Raw genomic sequence first — 16,469 nt, forward strand, 5'->3', positions numbered from 1 at the left:
AAGGACAGGAAATAAGGTCACAATGTGAAACTCTTAAGATTGTGGAAGAGAAGGGACAGCAGATTGAAATGTCCATGTTTCTTCAGAGTTGTGTTTTTAATATTGTATCCCTTCTTTCAGACCAAATACGACTTTGAGCACTAGGGTTTTTTATTTCTGGAAAGAGACTCTTACCTTGATACTAAACTGAGTAACCACAAAGGGCACAATAATCCTAGGCCTCAGTTTGAAAGGCCAAGGCAGTCCCACTCTCCCTCTCTCGGCAGATGCCCTTTCTTTCCTCTGCCCCATTATTGTGGCCTGAATTGTGAGAAATGTCAAATGCAGAAATGTTGAGTAAACACAAACACTTTCAGAGAAGGCTTCTTGTAATGGCTGGAGCCCATAGGTGTAAGAGCTGTTTCTATGTTTGCACTTCACAAACTTCAAATACATGGCAAAATTGGATGTCATTGGTTCTGTGTTAGAGCCAAATTTCACTAAATGCAATTCTGATTTGTGCCTCAGCACTGTCAAAATTCAAAGAATAAACAGAAGCAATGATTCTTCCATTGGCAGAACTTCTTAAGGTAGAAGAACAAAAATAAAAGTATTCAAAGCTGATTTCGATGTGGGTCTGGAAAAGCTGCATAAATTTCCTCTGAATGATGGAAGGGTTTGGCTTCTATCCTAGAAAAAAACGGTGCTTTCCAAAGCTGTGTGATGTCCCCAGATACTGTTATGGTGGATAACTTGATGTTTTATAAATATAGCATTTGTTAATATTTATGTTACATTTAGCTTTCCCTCAGAGGACTGTGTAAAGCAATACTTAAAGAACTGGGATTTCTTCATTGACTTGCTGTAAGCCTTATTCCAAATACTTTGTAATCTATTTTTTGCCTCAGGTTATTATAAAGTTTGAGATACTTTGTGGGCAGGTTTGGTATGGATTATGCTGTGCTGCCAAGATGTAGGTGCTTCTGAATATAGCATCCTCGGCATATAGCCTACCTAACATCAACATTTTACAAAGCCAGATGTTCTGTTGAAGTGTAATTAGTTTTTCCCAAAACAACACCTGCAGTACTCTCAAACTGATGATCAGACTCCAGGATATATTTCAAATAGTGTTTAATGCCCACTACTTTTGTGGCGGTGAAGTTATGCTGAAAAGATTTTTAATGATATATAGTCTAACTCTTGGCTGCCAAGATATTCTGATGCATGTAGAGGAGTGTATTTCATTTATTTTTCTGCAAAATCTGGTATCACCTTAGAAGTGTGGCTAAGGATTGCTGGTTAAATAGAGAGGAGAGCAGATCTAAGAAAGAAGACAAGAGAATACAGTATTCTTTTTGTGAAGGCCAAGACCTGAGAAAACTGAGCTATTATTTCCTTATCAAGAGGATTTTCCCTTGTGCATAGGCCATTTTATATCACATATTTTTGCCCATAGTAGAGATTTTTCTTCATTGTGGTGTGGTTTAAGTTTGTGACTTCATTCTCAGCAGTAAGAACAGGTGTACTCTTTCTGGGGTGACTGCTCAAAGGTTGTCTGGGTGCCAATCTGCTGGTGGGAGCTGGAGAGTCATGGCCTTTGAATCACTTTTTCCCCCGATTTTTCCCTTTCATGTATTAAATGGTCTTTATGTCAACCTGTGAGTTTTTTCTTCTTTTTCCTTTTTTCATTATTTCCTCCATCCAACTGGATGGTGGAGCAAGGAAGCAGGTGCTGGATGCTAAATTACTGACCAGGGTCAACCATTTACCCATCACAAATTTACCTTATGGGTGTGTGGACCATGTCTATTTTTCGATATTTGGAAATTTAGGTGTACTAATTGGACAGTATACAGCATAGCTAGCTTATGTTAATGGTTTGGGATCATTTAGTAGTATTAAACAAGTTTTTGTGAAATTATTTTCCATTTATATTCTAATTTATACTTTTTCCTGTTGTTGTCATGTTTGTTCTACGTTCAAGTGTAGCAGATGAAATTAGACCAAATACTGAGTGTCTTTGTCTCCTTTGAGAATTGCATCAGCTTCACTGATGATTGTCCCTTGAGGGGGAAAGGATTTCAGTTTAGAACTCTGCTTTTGAATAAGTTGGCTTGATTGGAATCATCATCAGTGGAGGGAAGTAAACAGTCCTAGATGATAAATTGTCACTTTCCAGAGATGTCTGAAGCATGTCAGAAGTGCCACTGGGTTGGACCTCATCAGGTTTCCCTTCACTCGGAGTTGTATGTTCTGATTCTCTTTGAAAAGATGGCTAATACATCCTTGGATTTGTATAAAATTTCTAATACTTTATTCAGCCCTCTTCACCAATGATATAAACATTACACTTCTTCACTTTCCTAATTAGTACAATCTGTTGTTATTCTTACTGTTAGCCTTACTGGTTTAAACTACTGGATTACAAAAATAAATTTCATTTTCAAAATGAATATGATTTCTACAGATTGTAGTAATGAGAAAAAAATCTTAGATAAATAGTAATAATCAAATTGCAATAGGATATGTTGCATTGTATTGGCCAAGTACAGTTATCAACAAATTGCTCTTTCTTAAAATAAGTGTAATACTGGGAAGAGTGTAAGTAATCGAGATAAACCCCAGAGCATTAAAATCTATTCTATGAAGTCCTCTGGGTCTTTAATAAGCAATACTGGGCTATTTACCAGCTTTTCTGTCTTCACGGTATGCACTGTATTTTTGGGGTGAAAGTCCTACTTAGGAGCTCTACAATACTGTCAGTTTTGTGAACCTGCGAAGGTTCCTGTCTTCATACATAAATTCTTTTTTCATAAGTGAAACGTGGCAATAGTATTACATATAGCTAAGAAATAAAGATTTTCAATCTCCATCAACTGGCAGTGTTTGAATCATTACCTTGTCATTTGGAGTTGGATTGAGAAACTAATCAAGCAGAAAGAAAAACTTTCACTCTAGGAGGGCAGAATGTTATTTTCAAATATCTATTAAAAACTAATTAAATATTATTAATATTAAAATGGGACATTAATATTAAGTAGCATTATGTACTATCAATTATTAATATTTTTCTCATCAAAGACAGTGTCATTTCCATCATTATGTTACTGAGAAATCTAAATATGAAGAATTATCAGACAAGAATTATCAAGTTCTAATATATCAATGTGTCAGAGTGGGTCAAATCCTTCATGTTTGCCATGGCTCTACTTCAGGAAAATACTAAAGCATATTCCTAACTTAAAGTGTGCAAGTAGTATCCCTCATACCAGTTCATAAAGCATAGTGCATACTGGAGTACAGGTTATTTCCACCACTTGAAGCAGTGGGGTAGCTTGTACATGTACAAATTGCAGGAATTGATTCACTGTTACTAGAGTTTATGTACTTCCACAGGAATTATATTGAGACTGATTCTGTCATCCCCCTATAGCCAGTACTGACAGTGATGGTACAACAATTAAAAACAAATTTGAAACTAGTCATATAAAAGGAACGTCTTTAAAACTCTTTTGAACTCCTCTGTGCTACTAGTTCCTGATAAGGAGAGGCGTTATTGTACTGAGAACAGCCCTTTTCCACCAGCAATAAATGGGTTTAAATGGAAAATTAAGGTAAAAGTTTTCATATTAATTAATTAAATCCGCAGCCTCCAAGGAAAAGAGAAAAGAAACTAAAGTCTTAGTTTTTGTTGGGTTTTTTTCTTCCCTTTTGCTCATTGCTGCAGTTTTCACTAGTAGCTGGGAGGTGACTATTGAAATAATTAGGTCCTTTCACAGTGCTGAAAAGTTCCGACAGCCATCTGGTTGGGTTTCTTTTGTAACTTTTAAAACCTGTCTAAAAGTGTGACACAGTCTTAACAGTGCATAGAGGGTGGGTCCCCAAGAGCTGTAACAAAGACACAGAAATGCCTTGCATTAAGGCAAACTGAATTTAAAATTAATATTCTTTTGTGAAGGCAGCAGAGAAATAGCAGCCACAGTGTTTCTGTCTGTTATGGTGTTCTGACTAGTTTGGCATCGCTCACTACTTCTTTCTGTACAACATTTGGTAATCCTCCTGGATAGCTTACAGGAATGTGCTATATGGTTTAGGCCCTCCCAAAACCCCCAAAGCAGTCTAATCCACCCACAGTGGCCTTATCACTGCTTACTGGTACTGTCTTTCAACAAGGAGTTTTATATACACCAATGCAGTACAATCTGTGTTGTCTCTTCCTGAGAAGAATCCGATACATATTTGTAGATTCTGTATAAAAATATTAATGCTCCTTATTACCCTTTTAAAATAGGAGGAAACAAAAACATTAACAGTGGGGCATGTATTTTGAAATTCCTGACATTCACAGCTCACAATAAGTTGTCGTACTAAAGTAAAAGAAGAAAAATATGATTTTGCAATTCAGATTTAAAGACCTATTTCTAATGAAGTGCAGTGCTGAAGGTGGTTAGATCATGAACTGGAATCTCAGTGAGTTGTTCTGATTTTTTTTTTTTTGCAATTCACTAATTAATAATATACAAAATCCTTTCTATTATCAGTATGCAACAGCATTAAACTAGTTATTTGGTGCCTAAGGAAAGGTCCCCTGGGATGCTTTTATGTCTGACAGATAACTGTATATAATTACTTGTTTTATCACGTATATGCTACCATATGAATTAATTATAACAAATAAATAAGAAGATGCAGTTTGTCAAGTAAAGCATTACATTACATGATGGCAGGCAATATTTGTTTTCAGAAATTTTCTGTGATATATATTTTTAAAACTATGTAATATATGTGTAGTCCAGTGATGTTTTTATGAGACTGAAATGAAGACTTCATTTTCCTCCATGAATCTCATGCTCATGAGTAGCTGTTGAACATTATCTCCTACTGCATGTTTTAACAAGTACAGTTTTATCTCAACAGTCTGTCTTCCTTTCCTAAAACTGGGACAACTTGAAATAAAAACAACTCTTTGTACTGATAAAAATGATATTTCTGAAACACTGTAATGTTGTATTGTGTCCTTTCAAAGCTATATAGAGCATCTGTCAAGGAATGTAGACCTTGAGTGACTTTGCTTTTATTTCAAGAGTATTTTCTGTCTTAATGGCGCCCTCTCTGGCTACAGCAGAGGGACAAAGAAATCATGAACTTAAGCAAAGATCAGAGATCTAAAATAGTGTGAAGAGAAAGTCATCAAGATGTGTACAGTGTGTATATGTGTTATCTGTGAATTTAGTTATGGGCTAGGACAGAATATGCCTTGTGTTAAGATTGAGTAATTTGAATTTATTTTTAGTTTAATTGAAGCTTTAGCAGTCTAGCCAAGATATAACAACCTCCTATTAGTTTAATTACAACAATGCTAACACTAATAAGCCAACTCACCGAGATACTCTAAAGGTCTGTTAATAATTCAGTAAAAATCAATACACACAAGTAGCAGCCAAACTCTTCTTACCTTCCCTATGCATTGTTACAGTGAATTTTTAGCAGCCCAAGTTCTTTGTTGGGAGCAGCATGGCAGGGATAATGGAAGGTTATTTTTTTTTTCTCCTTGGTCTTCCTGTATACTTGAGGTTGTTTTTGTATGCTTTAACTCAGTATGTGTGGTATGTTCCTGCTTCACAAGGCTAGTTATATTGTGATTCCTCAGGTTTTAGTGTTTTTAATCTTTGAGGGACGAGAGACACACAGCTGTAGAAAGGTAGGCAAAAATAAAAGTAATAAAACCCTTCTAAACCAAAAAACCCAGTTTCAGAGGTAGATAGTTTGTGTTACCTCTTGGTAATTTGCTGTTGAAATCAGGCTTTTTACTGGCTGTTGGTAACACCAGAGGCACAGGGTGTAAAGAGAAGAGGGTCAAAAATTATCTATAGAGGGTAGGAGTGATAGTGACTGTAGTGGTACTGTCAGCTGAAATAAATACACAATTTTGATTAAAGTTGATGTTTTACATCGTTTGTTGAATATGTCAGTCGAAAAAACTGCTGCAGTGGATTAGATAGAGCTCAGTAAAATAAAATTGAAGTGCTGTTTTTGTGACTGACTGGAGTAATAGTAATAGTTAAACCATAGGTTTACCAGGTGATGGAGAACCTAGAGATAGTTGTGGGAGAAGGAGGAGCAAGGGCTGGCTGTGCCAGAGCCACAAGATATTTTGTCCTCTTAGTAAGAGAGAAAGAGTATACACAAGAAGAGGCATATGGGAGGGGATAGTGTTATGAAAACCAAAGCACACAAGATACTGAAATCAGGCTGTGTGTGAAAGTCAAAAAAATAGAAGCTTGGGAATATGGTTGGGGAAGTGGGAGAGACCCTACTTGAAGCATTTTTTTAGAGTAATGAGCTGAAAAGTTTCAGTGTACCAAACACAGAAGAATTTGGGAAGGAAGAGTTTGAGGATGAGTTAGTGTGTTTGGTGGCGGAAGGAAAAAGCCCAGTACTTTCACAGATGGGTAAGCTGGTGGGAACTTGCTTCAAAGTTACGGTCTATCCTTTTTCTTTCAAGGAGTAAGAGCTGGTGAAGGAATGGATTGAACACAGGAGGAGAGAGAGACAAGGTGAGCAAGAACTGGAGACAGGACTAAACTTACTCAGGTAAAAATTGTCTGAGGAAGGAAAACAGCAGAGAAGCTTGTATCAGAGGTAGAAGGTGAGAAAAGAAGGACTTGTCGGTGGAGGGGTGACAAAGAGAAAGTAAAAGGACAGAAGGTTTTAAATTCACATTTACTTTTTAAATGGTATTGATTGCTGCGATCAGTCACTATTCATTTTCCTCTTTTATAGTCCTTTAATTGTTGAGTAACATCTGCTGAGCAGGTAAATGTGATATTTATAGGCATTGAAGACAATCTTTCATTAACATAAAACTGTGGGGATTTTGTTTGTTTTGTTTTTAAATTATAGGTCTAATCTACAGTGCTCATGTGTTCAGGGTAATTTTTGATGCACTTACAAAATAATTTTTAAAAATAAAGCTTTTCGTGCTCCTGTTCTCTCTCTTCCTTGATGCTTAATTATTTGCTGCAAAAATCCTAGAAGAGCATCTCCCTGTCTGCACTTACTTCTCTGTAAGTGCAACCAGGGAGATAACTGGTGTTAGACACCATTGAGTTTTAAGGGAAATGGCTGGAGGCAGGATACTATCCATAAAGGATTCTCAGTTCTGGAAATAGCCTCCTCTCTTAACAGCCTGTATTTACTGACTTAGTTACCAGACTCATTTGTTCTGGAAGGCTTTTGTGGTGAATAAAGGCAATAATGTGTAGGGAGGTCTAAGGAGAGGCTTTGTTTTTTAGTGTGAGTCTTTGGTCAACAATGATTTACAGATTGCAGGTCAAGTTCTTGTCTTATTAATGGGATTGTAAAACATAACTGGGAATTTTACTCTGGGGCAGCAAACTCATTTGGGTGCAGGAGGAAGGGATACAGGGAAACATTTCTTTGGTTATCTATTTTGCATAAATTTTGTTTGAGTCCTTGGGGCATAAAGAAAGGCAGTTTTTTATGTTTTTCAAGTATAAATAAATCATTGAAGTGCAGATTCCAAACACTTTTGAACTAACCAGTTTTCCCAGAGGTGCCCATTTTATCTGTTCCACTGGGAACAGAGCAGGTTGATGATCTCCATGACTACATTGTTGTCAGTACATCACAGCTGATGGCTCAGTATCACATCACAGACTTGAAGCACACAGGCCTTTATTGTTGAATGTGTAGAGCCATTAAAGTGATGCGTTCATCCTGTTAAACTGACTTCAGTATCTAACTGGCTGAACAGCAAGACATGAATGTGCATTAATATGCTAACTAGGCTTTTTGGCAGGGGTAAATTAAGATAAATGTTGTAGGCTTTCTTAGATACTGAAATGCATCGGGTTTTCTGTTGTGCATTTATATCTTAAGGTGATGTGCTGGTTTTGACTGGGGTAGAGTTAATTTTCTTCACAGTGACTGCAATAGGGCTGTGTTTTGGATTTGTGCTGAGTACAGGGATGATAATATAGAAATGTTTTTATTATTGCTGAGCAAGGTTTACACAGAGCCAAGGCCTTTTCTGCTTTTCACACTGCCACACTGACGAGGAGATTGGGGGTGTATGGAATGTTAGGAAGAGACACAGCCAGGAGAGTTGACCCAAACTGACAAAAGGGATATTCTGGACCATATGACATCATGCTCAGTATATAAAGTGCAGGGAAGAAGGAGGAATGGGGGGAACGTTTGCAGTGATGGCATTTGTCTTCCCAAGTAACTGTTACACACGATGTGGCCCTGCTCTCCTGGAGATGACTGAACACCTGCTTGCCCATGGGAAGTGGTGAATGAATTCCTGCTTGTGTGTGCAGCTTTTGCTTTCCCTATTAAACTGTCTTTATCTCAACTTTTCTGGCTTTTGCTCTTTACAATTCTCTCCTGGGTCCTGCTGATGGGGCAGGGAGTGAGCGGCTGTGTGGGGCTTGGTTGCTGCCTGGAGTTAAACCATGAATAAAAGACTGCTTCAGTGTTTTCAATCAGTAAGCAGGATGAGACAGTGCTTTTTCAGTAGCTTTGAAAGAGAACAGATGTTGGGCTCCTTCCATGCTCCTGTTCAGTCTTCCTTGATCAGTAATACCTTAACCTAATATATATGAAGCTTGCATGAGAAGTGCTTAAAGCGGAATGGAATTGTATACTTTTAGTGTGGTCAATCTCTGTGTGACTAGTTGTCATTTGACTGTTACATTACCCTTTTTGTTTGAACTATACTTAGTATTAAAGTTGCAAACTGCTAGAGCAGCTTCTTATCTGCTGTGTGTCCATGATGTATAGGGTCTTTAGTTGCCAACGTAACATAACCATGTGATAGTAGCAATAATAGAAAGCTGAGTGGGAAAGACTTTTCGTTTTCACTGAGCATTTAAAAATTGTGAGCAACATATTTGCAAATCCATTTAAAAAAAAAAAACACCGAAAATCAGATTTGTTCAAGTGAAACACTTCAAAGTTAACCTGATCAGTTGTGGGGTGTATACTTTTTTTCTTTCTTTTTCTGGTATCAATTGAACAAGCAAGGTTTTAAAAATGGCAATTATAAATAAAACGTTTTGCAAAACTGCAATACGTGGTATGTTGGCAAAATGGAAGGTTTTATTTAGAGTACTTCTAGCTTAGAAGATTTGAATCAAAGTAGGTCTGACTTTAATTTTTTCACTGCAAAATAAAACTATTGGTGTTTTGGGTCTCCTGTGGCTATTTGCCTGCCAAAGCAATCATTATTATAGTTTTCGGAAAGTTCTGTTTAATGGTTTTGAGGCTTTGGATCTTTAAGTAGAATTTTGTGAGGGTGCCAAAACTATCTTTTCAACAGTCTGTTGACACTGAGAACATAAGGCCTGTAATTACTCAAAGACTGATGTTGTTACTTAAATACAAATCAACACCATTAATTTAATATGTAGTTGTGAACTGAAATTACGAAAGACACAAGTTGCATCATTTATTGTAGAGGCCGAGGCATATGTTGTAACTGCTGGCTGATTTTGTGAGCTCAGTGTTTCTGTTACTCCAGAACATCTGTAAGTCAGGAGATGTGTACCCTATTCCACTTTCCATGCAAAACCAGCTTCCTCTGTGGTAGTCTTATGATAGCTTCACTCTTTTTGGTGTTCTCAGATGATGTTCACAAAATGTGTTTTGAGCCTTAGTATGCCCACTGTGTTCACTGTAGATACACAAATGAACATGTATCATTTGTGTATATATCCTCACACATGCAAAATTAGCTGTTACAAACTAGCACCTTAATAGAGCTGTGATTCTTGCATATCTGCAGAGCTTACAGGAAAAGGGAGGAAAGGAAGCCAGTTAAAGTATATCAGCCATGGAATTCTTCGAAACTGAATTTGTGCAAAGCAGACTAGGCTCACCACCCTCAGCATTTGCAGTGGACCACCTTCATACTTTGTAGCCAGCTTCCTCTAGCTTCTCCAGCAGAATCCAGTGGACAGAGGAAATGGGGAAAATAGTTTGTTTTTTTTCAAAACTGAATGACATTAGAAACTTACTACAGAATCACTAGTATTCAGTATGCTACATTGCCTTGTACTATAAGGCAAATTATCTTCTAGATAAAAGAACAGGCAATGAATGCAGTTGGTAAATAGCTATTGATTTAAAGACCCTGGGAAGATAAGAATTGGAAGAGAGAATTGGTAAGCATACAACCTAAGCAGGAATAAAGTACAGAAGTTAACACTGTATCACATCATTAAGAGGTCAACCTGATTTAAGTTTATAGGTACAAACTGTAGTTTTGAACTATCATTAGACTCTGCAACAAAAACATTTTTCCATCCAGAGTTTTTATTTTCAACTCTGAAAGCTATAAATATCATTGAAAACAGAGAGGAAATCAAAACTGATGAGCAGGGGGAAAAAAAATCAAGCCACCAATCCACCCTTTTGATTTTTAGCATGCTTTGGTAGCAAAGTTCATTGGCACATTGTATGATGATATAACTAGGTGTACAGAGTGTCTCAGTAATGATGTCTGTATTGTTAGTAATACAGGAACAGTGTGTCACTGAGCACTTTCCAATTAATATAGATTTTCTTTGCAGTATAATATTAGTGTGCAGAAGGGGGGTTTTTTGTTATTGGTAGTGCTTTCTCTGTCTTACCATTACAGTATAACCTGCTACAAGAAATATGTCTAAATTTGCAGCACAATAGAATACCAAACCCAATTAGGTATTGAAGTCTATGTCTGCAGTGATTTATGTCTGGAGTTTGCTCTAGGACTTTATACTGCAACAGGTGTTCTGCCCTGGGAAGTATTTTATCAAGTTTCAATTCTTTCTGCTGGAGCAGGTGTTTATATAATTGTACTGGTGGAAATGAATAGCAGTGTAGAGAGATTGCAAAGGACACCGCTGAATTTGACTTGTGTTCCTCTTTGCCTTGTTCACAGATATTGATGAGTGCGCTGAAGGACGGCACTATTGTCGTGAGAATACAGTGTGCGTCAACACACCAGGATCCTTTATGTGTGTCTGCAAAACAGGATATATACGCATTGATGATTATTCGTGTACAGGTAAGAGCTGTGTATTTGTGGAAGAAAGTAACAGGATGATAGTCTTTAAGAGCACTGATATGATTCTTCTAAAGTTAGTCTTTGTTTGAGTCACAGAGCATCAAATGAAATGTTGAACAGAATAAACACCAAAATAGTTACAAAATTACAGCGCAGAAAAGCTAATGCGTTTTATATATTATGTGTATGTTATATTGTTTGCCTGAAATTGTAGGGCAAGTTGGGATTGTTTTAAAGGTCTGCATGGTTTTGGGTGCTGATCAAAAAGGTGAAGGGAGGAGACTGAAGGGAAAAATAAGCAAGTCAAAATAATGCTATGTTTTACTTGGTTCCCATATTCCATACCAGTACAACTTCATTTGGAGTATGACTGTACTGCAAACTTTTGTTGGTGTTAAATTTGCTTGATAATAGAAGTGGCTGTATTCTCATTTTGAGTTCTTATGGCTCAGTCAGATTCCCCAGGTGAACCCTGAGGTGAGAGAGCAGGAGTTCTGCTTGCCTTGACACCAGTGGACAGTATGATCGGTCTTCCACTGGTATCTTCCCTTTTCACTTTACTGCAGTGGATGTGCTAGAGGAGGTGTTTGGTTTGTACTGACTTTCTTCTACTGTTCTTTTATTTCAGGGTACTTTAGGGTTATGAAGTAAATGCTGAACATTCATAACATTCTTTGGTATCAGAGCCAGGCTGACTCTTAAGTGTTCCTGGGAGAATTGGTTTTTTCCCTTCTAGACAGATAAATAAAATATGATTCGATGATGTGGCATGTTTCCTTGGTGAACAAAAGTGTGTGTGAGCAAAATAGCACTGCTATTTTGTGTGCACAGGGGAACATGTTAACTCTTTCTATAAAAGGCTATATTTGTTCAGTAAAGCTGCCTTTAAGTTCATATTATCTAGCAGGTATTTCTCAAGACTTCATACATTGCATTCTTCATATTTGCTGAAATGTACTTTTATGAAATTCATTATGGTTCAAGAGCTATGGACAACCAAACTTGTGTTAAACATGCTGGAAATCCATTAGAGATCTCACATTCCAAACTGAATTTGGCTCCACGTTTGTAAATAATAGTTTCCTGTGAAATCAGTGTGATGGGGGGCATAATAAATGATTTCTTTTGCACCTCTGCCTCAACCAAGCTGGGAAAATTTATGTGGAAGGAAGGAAAGTATATGAAATAGTTTTGTAAGATTTTGAATTTTAAGACCTACTAGGCCAGCTGAACTGCAAGTCATGCAGTGACTTTCTGTATGTCTGAGCAATGCCACTCACTGTTATTTGGATCCTGGAGTTTTTCTGGAGTTAAATCATAGTGATCATTGGACACTAGCAGGCAACCATAAGTGTGCAGTCCCTACTGGGTGTTAGAATTTCAACAAATGGCAACCTAACATAGTTAAGTGTATATGTCACAAAATAATTGCCTTTTTTCTTGTTCCACAAAAAGCGTGAGCACCTTCAGTGGAGGCACTGGTTAGTTACCAAAGTATGCAGATTTACAAGACTCTTGCATGACATTCGCAACAAACAATTAGTATGTGAAAGGTTAGTTATGTTTTAAAAATTGAAGAAAACACAGAATACATTCAAAGTAATGTGTTTAGATCAGTAAGTGTAATTTTGTTCTTGTTTTAGCCTGTATGAGTGACAGGGAGAGCATTTACATTATAGCACTGTAGCAGGTGACAAGTGTATATATTTGTACCTGAGTCTGCTGTAAGTTTTTTTTTTTTACTCGTCACCATAGTCTTGCTCTTTGCTGGTTTTGCCATCTATTAAAAATCCTGATTTTGTAGACTTTCGCGTGCACCCATTTGGACACATACAAGTCTAAGACTTAAAATGAACACAAGCAGGGAGGGTATGTCTCTGTGGCTTGAACATGGAGTTTATGGAAGTTTTAGGCAGTTAAATGCCTCCCTGACATCCAGTCCCATCAGATCTCGGAAGCTAAGCAGGGTCAGCCCCAGTTAGTACTTGGATGGGAGGCCTCCTGGGAATAGCAGGGGCTGTAGGTTCTAGTCCCAAGGACTTCACTGTCACCGTCCAAGCTCGCTCAGCCATGGCAGATGAACCTGAGGAGTTAAATGGTGGGGCCAGTTCTGCGCACGCTGTGCCTCACCTAAGAAATCCACCGTGCAGGCTCGAAGGGCACACCCATGCGGGTAGACCCCTTTCCAAATCTTTGTTCACAAAGCCTAGCCATACATGGAAGTTTAAACTACTAGATTGCTTAGAATTGTCTCTCTTGGAGAAACTTTCTCCATTCTGAGAACGAGCAAAAGCGTTGTGCAGTAGCAAAACTGACCATGTATGCAAGACATTGCTGAAAGATGTGTGTTAATAAATCAGTGTAAAGTAACAGTGGGAAGGAGTTTATGATGCAAATGACAGTCCTTTGCTGTCCTGGAGACAGATCAAGAGGTTTAGTCCAGACTGTTATGCTTAGGTGTAGCTAACTTTTCATAAGCAGGATTTTTCTCTTACAGCATAATATAGTATTTCAAAGCAAGTCGTTTACAAGAAAAACACATTATGCTTGCCTTTATTGTCTTTGGTTGGTTGATTGGTTGGTTGATTATCATTTAAGTGGAGTGCTAATGGCATTCAACTAAACAACTGGTATCTAGGACTTGAGAAGGAAATATATTTTCCAAATACTTTTTTTCTTTTTTGTTTTGTTTAGAGAATCAAGACAGTAAAGTGTGTTAGGGATCTTAACCCGTTTCAACCAACCATGCATTTGCCTTATTTAAGTCCATCAACCTAATCTTCCTTTTACGATTGCAGCAAGTAGAAACATTTGCACTGTAAGAATGGAGATACCAACATGTCTATGCCCAGCACACCTCACTGTGCATCATGAGCTCACGGCTTGCTCACTGTAACTGGGAATTATTTTGGTTAAGCTCAATTTTCTTTTCATGAAGGTGTTCTAGAAGTTAAGGGCATAAATCAAGTGCTTTTATCTGGCAGGAAATCAGGACAGCAAAGAGAAAAGCAATCAGGGTAGACCAGAGACAGAGGTCTGCAAATTATGAAGATATTTTGAAAAGTTTCTGTGAAGAATACCCTGTTCAACTTGGCATATTTGTGACAGTAAGGCTGAACACTGTCTTGAACAGAATTTTCTGTTTTCTATATTTCTTTTTTGTTCTAATAATCAGATTTACTGTAGAAGCTACACAGAATAGTTAATGTATTCCATAGTCCTTAAAAAGACCTGGTGTTTATGTCTGGCGAAAAAGAAAAAGTAGGAAAGAAGTCCCTTAAAGAAATGGTTTTTTAAAACCAATTCAAACACAAATATACAAAATATGTTTACATTCATACCATTGAACAGTCTCTGTTTTATGTATTTCATGCAAAAAGTGGGTATTATAGGACATAACTTCTGTATTGCTGTATTTTATTTCCTGCAAGATAGCTGGACTCATCAGCTTTGACAGCATCACTTCTCAGCTACTGCAAAAAGGTGTTAGAGATGCCTCTTGCCAGCTCATGAGAGCCATGCTGCAGAAGCCTCACACAGACATCTCTGTGTGTAAAGGCAGTCCTGAGTATTGTAGGGGCACCTTGTAGCTGCAAGCATACTGCGTCATCTTTCAAGGGCTCCAGAACTGTGTGGGTGTGCTTATACAGTATGCAGTTCTGTCCGAATCTCTCAGTACTTGTGTACAGAGAGTACAATGCACTTCTGGTTTTGCAAATGTTTGCAGTAAATGTAGTCATTCAACCCTCTTTGCCTTATGCAGAATTTAATGTTCTGGGCCTCATGGCAATTCTGGCTTTAACTTGCCAGCTGAAATACCAGTGAAACTGAAGAGGAAGCAATTTTTTAATCCAGTTGACGAATAACAAGAATAGAGTGTGCAAGTGACAGTTGACTCTGTGTGTTACTACTAAATGTTAAATTTTTAAAATATATTTCAGAACACAGTTCCTGTAATTCTATAAAACCGAATCCAGTTATGGAACTGTAGCTGTGCATAAAATAGTTGACACTGTAAACTGGACCAGAAGCTCTGGTGGCACATCCTTGGCAATGTTATGAAGCAGGAAAAAAGGTTTTGCAGCATGGCATTAATATGTCATTGTTTGCACAGGATAGCTGAGGCACAAGAAAGAGATGTTGAGAAATTATACCTGAACTTGATTTGGCAGGTTATTATATGAGTGACATCGACACAACTTGCTGGCAGACTAATATAACATGCTGTATTGTTCCATCCTATGAACACATATATAATTTAGCAGTCATTGATCAAAATAGAAAAGAGATGTAAAGTCAGTGACATTGAAGAGTTTTTCTCTTGTGCGAGACATTTGAAAAGAAATCTGTGTTATCTATCTCTGTCAGAGTTGTGCACACAAAAGACTGATTTAGACAGCATATAGCTACTTCCTAAACAGCTCCAGTTTCATTCGTCTGGGTATTTTCATTGCAGGATTTACAATAGATTTGAATTACATTTTTATTGTCACAACAAAGGATGTAATGAAGACATCAGTTTCAGCTTTTTTTATTTGTATTCCTCTTGGAAGCAAAATTCTTAGGTTAAGATTGAGTCAGTCGCAAAGATATTTACACAGAAATCTGTTGTTCAGGACTGATTTTTATGTTCAGAAATCAATCACAGCTATGAGAAGGAGAGATGAGTCCTAAGTTGCACCCATATACCAAATGGGTGCAGAAACTGAAATTAAAGGCATAAAAATATGCCCTGGGCTACCGTGATTTGGGGTCCTACATTGGCAGTGCCTCATTCTCCTTCCACTTTGCTTCCCAGAATCTGAAATGTAATGATGTTGCACTGGGAGAAGTAAGGCAAAAAATGACGTGTCTGCTGGGGTAGTTTTATATGTATAGCAGTAATGCTGCACCATCACTGTTAGCTATGATCAAATTAGCTTTAGTATTTTTCTGGAATAATAACCCTCCTTTACTCTACATGGCATTACAAAAACACATGGGCTATTTTCTTGGCTGGAAAGAAGAAAGTTTTCCTTCTGGACATAAAGAAGAAGCCAGTGTCTCTTTCACTCTTTAGGTGGCTGTGTAATCTGTATCTGATAGCAATGGTCTGAATAGTGCAGTACATATCTTTTACTCTATCATTTATTATTATTTTTTAATGGAAAAGGGAGAAGTTAGGAAATGAAAGATGAGAACTCTCTCCTTTTTATGCTTTGCTATAACAGTGAAGTGGTCAGATTAGTCAGAGTGGATAGTTAATCATGTTTAGTGTCAATAGTGGTAGTTAGTTTTTTGCCTGGGGACCACTCACCTATCTAAGTAACCCAGCAAAAGCGGAACAGAAGAAAGGAGACTCTGTGAGGCTTTGTGCATCCTCTCTAGATTGTATTAAGGCAGAGGATGGTGCATACCCTTGCCTGGAGAGGCC

At 37.6% G+C, this 16,469-nt stretch overlaps 1 protein-coding gene across 1 annotated transcript in view; it reads left to right on the forward strand.

Moving 5' to 3' along the window:
• NELL2 (neural EGFL like 2) overlaps window positions 1-16,469 on the forward strand; it is a 136,712-nt gene that overhangs the window by 66,083 nt on the left and 54,160 nt on the right. Inside the window, exon 13 of the mRNA XM_071552355.1 lies at window positions 10,931-11,056. Coding sequence (XP_071408456.1) covers window positions 10,931-11,056 — 126 coding nt within the window. The remainder of the gene's footprint in view (window positions 1-10,930; window positions 11,057-16,469) is intronic.

The sequence above is a fragment of the Pithys albifrons genome, chromosome 3 (assembly GCF_047495875.1).
Source record: "Pithys albifrons albifrons isolate INPA30051 chromosome 3, PitAlb_v1, whole genome shotgun sequence".
Lineage (NCBI taxonomy): Eukaryota > Metazoa > Chordata > Aves > Passeriformes > Thamnophilidae > Pithys > Pithys albifrons.